The sequence below is a fragment of the Dipodomys merriami genome, unplaced genomic scaffold (assembly GCF_024711535.1).
Source record: "Dipodomys merriami isolate MVZ:Mamm:240054 unplaced genomic scaffold, mDipMer1.0.p SCAF_175, whole genome shotgun sequence".
NCBI classification, from domain to species: domain Eukaryota; kingdom Metazoa; phylum Chordata; class Mammalia; order Rodentia; family Heteromyidae; genus Dipodomys; species Dipodomys merriami.
The window spans coordinates 1,016,870-1,025,743 of NW_027203104.1; the positions used below are offsets into that span (position 1 = coordinate 1,016,870).

The window sequence follows — 8,874 nt, forward strand, 5'->3', positions numbered from 1 at the left end:
TGACCTTCGAGGAGGAGGACATTACCTCAGAGGAGGAGGAAGTGAGCTCAGAGGAGGAAGAAATGTTCTTACAGGAGGAGAAAGTGACTTCAGAGGAGGAGGACATGAACTTAGGGGAGGAGGAAGTGATCTTAGAGGAGGAAGACATAACCTCAGAGGAGAAGGAAGTCACCTAGGAGGAGGAAGTGGCCTCAGAGGAGGAGGAAGTGACCTCAGAGCCTGGTATCCTTTGCTGGCTTGACAGTCAGGTGATTGCTGGTCAGTTGATTGACAGTGACAGGTGATTACTGGTTTCAGGCAGGTGATTTCTGATAAGACTGGGGTCCCACGCTCAGGAAGTGGAGGGAGAAAATGAAAGTGCTTTCCTAGGCAGACCTAACAGGTGCCATGTCGAACCGGCCCCTGTCATATGCCAAGAATAAAGAATGCATGGAATCTGACTTGGATTAACCAGGGGCCGTGGGAACTGCTGACATCAAACAATGGATGTGTACACAAATGGACAGAGAACCTTGCTATGTCTACTCCTATGAATACTCGAGACAGATCATTAGAATCACTAGCAATACTTAAAAATATAGTTAATAAATCCCACACCATTGAGTTCAGGTCAACAATTAAGTCATGAGACCAAGTCACAAGCATAGCTCTGATTTCATTGTAGACATGATTCTCACAGGGCAAGGAAATAGCATTTCTTGTATGTCCTAAAAAAAATTCACATTGAGAATGGAGGGTAGCAAGAACAATGTATTTTCAGGGTGTGTGTGTGTGTGTGTGTGTGTGTGTGTGTGTGTGTGTGTGTGTGTGTGTGTGCAATTGGAGGTTTGGGGGCCTTAAAGATATTTGTATTTTTTAATTTACTTTGTTTTGTTTTGTATTTGGAATTCTGGTGTAATTTCTCCTGTCAAAGTACCTGCAGACACAAAATGGATTGAAAGAATGAGGATATCCATGAATAGGAATATGTATATATATAAATATATATTCATATTTATTTATATTTACTCATATACTTATATGTATTTATTTAGTATATATGTGGGTAGACATACTAGATATACATATATGTACATAAATACATATATATCTAGTAAATAATATGGTATATACATATACTATATATATGATATATGCATGTATATATATATATATATAACATGTAACAGGTAAGAAGTTATTTTATAACTTCTCTAATAATAATTCCTTAAACAAAAATGTATCTGACAGAAGTCCTGAATCTAGTGATTTGTCCCATGGAGGTCACCTTGTCATTAGCCTCAGCCACAGGCTGCCATCTTTGATTGTAGAATAAGAAGCCACACAGCCCCCACTGAGGTGGCTCTGGAAATATGGATTTGGAGCCCATCTCCTCCTGCAGTGAGTGTGGACTTAGGGACAGAGCCACTGCAGGTTTTGGCCCAGCATTCCACCATTGTGCTTGCAAGGCCAGCAGGAAGGTCACTCAGCTCCACCTTATTTCCCCTGAACAACTAATCCCCTGTCAAAGGTACAAGATGTCAGACACTGCCCATCACCCACAACCCAGGATGTCTGAGGACACTTGGGTAACAAAAGGCCTTCAGACCTGCAACAGTGGCTTCATTATGCAGCAGGCCCATAGAGACATCACATAAAAGGAGGATCCATTGGGATCCTCTGCACAATAGCTGTCCTTGCTCTGAGCATCTGCAGCACAGGGAGAAGCAGCAGCAGCACACACAGGATGAAGGCTCTGCTCATCGCCCTGCTGTTTGGTGTGGCCTGGGCTGGCCCCGAGGTGCAGCCATCAGAGGTACCATGAACAGGCTTTGCTGCATGCTCCTCTTGTATGGCCTGTGTGTGCGTGAATGAGCCAGTTCTGTGTGTGTGTGTGTGTGTGTGTGTGTGTGTGTGTGAGAGAGAGAGAGAGAGAGAGAGAGAGAGAGAGAGAGAGAGAGAGAGAGAGAGAGAGAGAGATTTTCTTCTTTTTGCACTCCATGTTAATTCCTGCATGGTTCATAATCAGGGCAATGCCTTCACACCTTGAATGCTCTCTATTCTATCCTTAAGGTGGTCTCTCTTCACCCCAAAAGCTAAGGCAACTGCATAAGAGCTAAAATGGGGTGGTATATCAGCACTGCATTTAATCCCTATCACTTCTCAATATGCACCAGTGTTCATGTCTCTGCCTCAATTGTGTCACTGGGTGGGACTCCATAGGAATAGGCCCAGCTTCCTCTCCTCCTCCCAGTCAGGATTGATTTTTGGGGACTGGGCTGTATGAAAGGGCAACTCTGGGGATGAGTACTGGGGTACAGAAGAGAGGAGAAAGGCACTGACTGACCTGTCCCATGGAACATCTATCCTGTTAGGTCAATGGGCCATGGCACACCCTGGTCATCCTATCAGACACCCCAGTGAAGATCCAGGAAGACGGACCCCTGAGAGGCCTTTTCCGGCACATCAAGGCCAGTCAAGATGGGAAATCCATCACCATCACCTTTTATGTCAAGTAAGAAAAGTCCCTTCCCCCATCCATCCACCCCATTCAATTCCCCAAATAAGAGAGAGGGAGAGGGAGAGGCAGAGAGAGCCTTTATTTCCCAGAGCCACAGGACCTTTGATCATCAGGAAAACCCATTGAAATTGACAGAGAAGAAAAGTAGCATCTCTGGTCTCCATTAATAAGTTGATATTGTGAGCTCTGTGGACACCACAGTGTCAGTGAGACTTGAACTTGGGGCTCTGGGTTGCTGTTCCCTGAACTTCTTCAGCTCAAGTCTGGGTACTCTACCACTTTGAGCCACATATACCAATATAGTGCCACTTCTGGCTTTATGGTTGTTTCATTGGAAATGAGAGTTTCCTTGCCTGGGGCTGGGTCTGGACCTGTGATCCTCCAGATCTCAGCTTCCTGAGTACCTGGGATGACAGTCATGAGCCATTGGTGCTTGGCTTGATTCAGAAATAAGTGGCTCATCATGCAATGGATCCTAACCACAGACTCTAGATGAATCTGGAAACTTGTTAATGCCAGCATCTGTGTGTGTGTGTGTGTGTGTGTGTGTGTGTGTGTGTGTGTGTGTGTGTGTGTTTTGCACGGGCATTCCTTGAATTTAGATGCACAGGTGGCTTCCAGGGAAAGAGCTCTAGATTGAATACTGCTATCTTGATAGGAGTATAAAAATATTCAACCCATATCAGCATGCTGGTGGCTCACACCTGGACTCCAAGCTACTCAGAAGGCTGAGATCTGAGGATCACAGGTTCAAAGTCAGCCAGGGCAGGAAAGTCCATGAGACTGATCTCCAATTAACCACCAGAAAACAAGAAGCAACCCTATGTGTTGAAAAAGGTAGAGTGACTAGCCTTGAACAAAAGAGCTCAGGGACAGCACCCAGGCCATGAGTTCAAGTCCCATGACTAATAATAATAATAATAATAATAATAATAATAATAGTTTAGAAAGTGGGGGATACTCTACTCAGTGGTAGAGTGTTTGTTTAGCACGCATGAAGCCCTGGGTTGGATTCCTCAGTATATCATATACACAAAGCCAGAAGTGGTGCTATGGCTCAAGTAGTAGAGCACCCAGCCTTGAGCAAAAAGAAGCTCAGAGAAAAAAGTGCCTGGGCCTTGAGTTCAAGCCCCAGAACTGGAAAAAAATAAAATAAAATAAAGTAAATGAAACCAGGGTTGTGTGGTTCATGCCTGAGACTTGAAGATCACAGTTCAAAGCCATCCTGAGGCGGGAACATCTGTGAGACTGATTTCCAATGAACCACCAAAATAATAATAATAATAATAATAATAATAATAATAATAATAGCAGTAATAATAATAATAATAATAATAATAATAATAATAAGAAGAAGAAGAAGAAGAAGAAGAAGAAGAAGAAGAAGAAGAAGAAGAAGAAGAAGAAGAAGAAGAAGAAGAAGAAAAGTCAACGATGACGACAGAAGTGAGGCTGTGGTCCCAGCGGTAGAGCCTGAGCCTGGAGTAAATCATCATCATCATCATCATCATCATCATCATCATCATCATCATCATCATCATCGTCGTCGTCGTCATCATCATAATCATAAAAATCCCTAAGATACCTCTGTTTCTGAGTTCAAACCCCAGGTCTTGCACAAAAATAACTAAAGTAACTAAGTAAATAATAAACAAATAAAAGAATAAGAAGGAAACCATGACTTATTTCAAAACATCTCCAAAGGTTGATATCTTGGTTGCTACTCTACAAGCTGGGACATGTTACTGAAATATATTGATAAGGAAATAATGACTTCTCTGTTGCTTTGCTTTTTTTTCTTTCTTTCTAGGCAAAATGGACAGTGTCATAAATACACTGTTGTGGGTGTGCAGAACGAGAAAGGCGTGTTCATGACAGATTGTGAGTACATTGTAGGACTCTATAAACACACAGTGGGAGAGATAATCCGCCCGTGGCTCTGAATTCTAGAATCACCAGAGAGTGTTCCTAGGTCCCCCTCCCCAATACAAATTGATTATTTTAAAAGCTCTTTATTGTCTTGAAGTGGTTGTAGAAAGGAATTGGTCTCCAATAAGGCACTTTATGGATTAAAATGCCAGTGTTTTTTGTTGACATCGAAATGTAAAGAAATTGGCCTGGATTAGACTGAGGGTACTATACATACTGTGTTATATAATATGTCAAACAGAGGCCCAGGCTGGTTTGTCAGGTGTGATTCATTAGAAAAAAAATGATTTCAAGTCTATATTTTTGACATAGAGCCATGCACTGTATTGATAAATTGCTTGGCTGAGTGGTGACTTCTCCATAAATGCATGTAAAGATAATAAAACATATTTAAAGATAAAAATAAAACATACTTAAAGATAAACATAAAATATATTTAAAGATAAAAGTAAAACATTTAAAGATAAAAAGAATAAAATATATACTTAACGGCCATAAAAATATAAAGATAAAAATTAAAATTATTAAAAATTTAATAAAAATTAAAACACAATAAAAGTATATTTTAATATAAGTAAATAAATACATACTTCTTTCTTTTTTAAATTTATTTTTCCTCCCAGTGCTGAGGCTTGTACTCATGGCTTGTGCACTGTCCCCAGAGCTTCTCTGTGCTTAAGTCTAATGCTCTACCACTGGAGCCACAGCACCACTTCGGAGTACTTTTTCTGAATACTTCCTTGGAGAGGAGAGTCTCATGGAATTTCCTGCCCTGGGGCTGGCTTGGAACCCTGATCCTTAGCTCTCAGCCACCTGAGTTTCTAGGATAAAAGCAGACCTGAGCCTCTTATGTCTGTATAATCTATATTATATATAATATATATATATTTCTTTTTTTTAAAAAAGTATATTTTATTCAATATACCAACCATTGAGGGAAAGAAGTCACTTCATCCAAGAATCATCATAGTCTAGTCCACCTAGACATGGAGGGGGGACCTGAACTGATCATGACCTCTTCTTTTCTCCACCCCCTGCACCATTGCAGACTCTGGGGAGAACTATTTCCAGATGGTGGAGCAAGACAAAGACATTGTGGTCTTCTACAACCAGAATGTGGATAAAGAAGGACGGATTACACGCATGATCCTAGTGGCTGGTGAGCTCACTCTGTGTTGAGGAAGTGGAGGAAGCAGAATGGATTTCTGTAGACCCTCCCCCCCCAATAACGGAACCCCATGTGTCTTCTGCAAAAGTTCTGACTCTGTCACGTGCACATTGATTCCCCCCCCCCATTTGTACAACTCACCAGACAGGGACCTGTGTCACACACACACAAACACACACACACATACACTCAGCCTCAGCCTCAGCCATCATGGAGCTGTGTCACGTATCTATCCACCCTGGAAATGATCATCCTACCTGAACTCAGCAGACAGGAGCAAAGCCTATCCCCCAGTGGTGAGCTGACTCCATTTCCCTGTTGAGCTCTCCTCACTGAGTGATCCAAGGGCTGAAGACAAATGCCAATTTCCCTGCAGATAAAGTCATTGAGCATTCTGAAATAGAATGTTCTCCAACATGGCAGCAGTCCTGGAGTTTGAACTCAGGACCCTGGGTGTGCTGTCCCTGAACTCCTTTTTTGCTCAAGGCTGGGCACTCTACCACTTGAGCCACAGCACCACTCCTGGCTTTTGTGTGTGTGTGTATGTGGTAGACTGAGGAACTGAACCCAGGGCTTCATGCATGCTAGGTAAGCACTGTACCACTGAGCCACATTCTGAGCCCTAGAGTTTTTGTTGCTTTTTAAAATTTTCATTGTAAATGCATTGAACATGGGAGTTACAGGTAATAAGAGAGGTAATGGGATCCAGGCACCTGTGGCTCACACCTGTCATCCAGCTACTCAGGAGGAGGCTGAGATCTAGAGGATCATGAGTCAAAGCCACCCCTGGGCAAGGAAAGTCTGTGAGACCCTGATCTCCAATGAAACCACCAGAAAACCGGAAGTGGTGCCATATAGCTATATGGCTCAAAGTGGTGCAAAGCACCAGCTTGGAGCTGAAGAAGCTCAGGCACAATGCCCAGGGCCCAGAGTGCAAATGGCAGAATGCTAACCTTGAGCACAAAATGCCCAGGGCCATAGAGAGTCTTGAACTCAGGGCCCTGGGTTGCTGTCCCTGAGCTTCCTCAGCTCTAGGCTGGGCACTCTACTACACTGAACCACAAATATGACATGTCTAGGCTGCATTGCATTGCACATCTTCCTGATTTCCTTTCCCACAGGAAAGGAACAGAGTCTGACTGAGGAGCAGCAACAGAGGCTGGAGAAGCTTGCCCAAGAGAGGGGCATCCCAACTTCCACCATCCAACACGTCTTGGAAACAGGTGAGTTTCCAGGATCCTCTTCCCCAGAATACCCCCAAATCCTGAAATTGAAATCCTTCCCCTAAAAACTCTGGCCTTGGTCCCATCAAATTTATTTCCATAATTCTGTATTTTGTTGTTGTTTTGCTTAATTTCTTCTTCCTTGTCCTTTTTTTTTTTTTAATTCCCCCACAGATGATTGTCCCCAGGAATAAGGACATGGCCCATGGATGGAAGACCTACACCAACAATTGGGTACTATACTCTTCATTCTATCACCTTTTTCCTGGGTCTGTAGTGTTCCAAGTTGGAAGAAAAATTGCTCTGGAAGTAGGCTGTGGTGATGACTCATGTGTCCACAATGGTGGTTTATTTGAGGGGGGGGACACAGGGAGGAAGAAAGAATGGCGTGGGACAGAAGGCAGGTGGCATTTGATTCCTCTCTGCTCACTTCCTTCCTTTCAGGTGGACTTCCTCCTCACAGGCAGAAATGTGTCTGGGAATCTGCTTCCCCCATACACACCTCATTCCAGCAAAATAGTCCTCTGGGTACCATCCTTGCTTTCCAGATGTGTGATATTTTTTCTCCCGAGAGGTCATCCATCATGACATCCAGCTTTCCCACTTCCTCCTCCTCCTCCCCTTCTCCTGAAATTTGTACTCCCACAGTACTTAACCGAGTGATCCAATAAATCATATCCCAAGCATACCATTCTGACTTGGATGATTGATTTAAGGTCCCCTGCCCAGCCCACTCCAATGGAATGATTGGACAAACTGAAGAGAACCCCAGATTTTATTGTTGTTGTTGTTATTATTATTCAGAATAACTCCAAGGTCATGCCTGCCATCCTAGCTACTCAGGAGGCTGAGATTTGGAGAATCACGGTTCAAAGCCTGATTTCTCTGATTTCCAACCATCAGAACCTAGGATTGAAGAGGATTTGGTTAGAGTCAAACCACACCCTTTGGTCTACTCATTGTTCAGTCCAAGATGGGGATTGGAATATGAATGATTTCCTATTAGCCCAGGAAATAGGAGGAAATCAGTGTGTGCTTTTCCTGGGTCCATCCCCAGACTCATAGGGACACCCACCCATCCCCCAAAATGAGCTAGAATTCCACATGGGTCCCCTAAAAGCTTAGGCTCACTTGACACCAGTGGTAGAGATTTTAACTCTGGTCGCGCAGGTGGTTGCACCAGAAGACCAATAAAGACACTGGAAAGGTTGGAGAGAGAACAAGGAAACTTCTCCCTAGTCCAGATGGAAGAGGGTTTATGTAGAAGATCCAAACTTCCAGGCTGGGCCAGATCAGGTGTGCAGAGGGAGCACAGGGCAGAGAGAGGAAATGGTGGAGGGTTAGCAAGGGGGTGTGTGGGTGGAGAGGACACAGAACTGACTGCAGGGTCTTGGGGGTGGGGAACTGGTCACATTCTGAAGAAAACGTGATGGGGAAGAGGAGGAAGTGAGTTCAGAAGAAGAAGAAGTGAGCTCAGTGGATGAGGAAGTGAGCTCAGTGGAAGAGATAGTGGCCTCAGAGGAAGAGGAAGTGAGCTCAAAGGAAGAAGTGAGTACAGTGCCTGAGGGACTGTCACTCTCAAGGAGGCATGATGGGACAGAGGAGGAAGTCCCTCGTATGCTAAGGAAGTGACCACACAAGAAGAGGAAAAGGAAGTGGCTTCAGTGGAAGAGGAAATGGCCTCAGAGGAAGAGGAAGTAGCCTTAGAGAGACAGAAAGTGACTGCAGGACCTGGGGGTACCTGTCACTTTTGGAAGGAGGCATGATGAGGCAGAAGAGGAAGCTCCTCAAATGCTTAGAGGTCCTCAAATGACCTCAGAGGAAGAGGAAGTACATTCAGAGAAATAGGAAGAGGAAGTGAAATCTGAGGAAAAGGAAGTGGCCTCAGAAGAAGAGAAAGTGAGCTCAGAGGAAGGGGAAGTGACCTAACAGGAAGAGGAAGTGGCCTCATAGGAAGAGGAAGGGGCCTTGGAGGAAGACAAAGTGAGCTCAAAGGAAGAGGAAGTGACCTCAGATGCTTAGGAAGTCACCTAAGAGGAAGAGGAAGTGACATT

General features: G+C 43.9%; 1 protein-coding gene across 1 annotated transcript; it reads left to right on the plus strand.

The window, feature by feature from the left end:
- Positions 1-1,629: 1,629 nt before the first annotated feature.
- Positions 1,630-7,508, plus strand: LOC138829663 (lipocalin Cav p 3.0101-like). The gene is made up of 7 exons (XM_070026133.1): positions 1,630-1,795; positions 2,355-2,494; positions 4,311-4,381; positions 5,478-5,588; positions 6,719-6,820; positions 6,995-7,054; positions 7,265-7,508. The coding sequence occupies exons 1-6, from the start codon at positions 1,727-1,729 to the stop codon at positions 7,012-7,014; spliced, it is 513 nt and encodes a 170-aa protein (XP_069882234.1). The 5' UTR covers positions 1,630-1,726; the 3' UTR covers positions 7,015-7,054; positions 7,265-7,508.
- Positions 7,509-8,874: the final 1,366 nt, after the last annotated feature.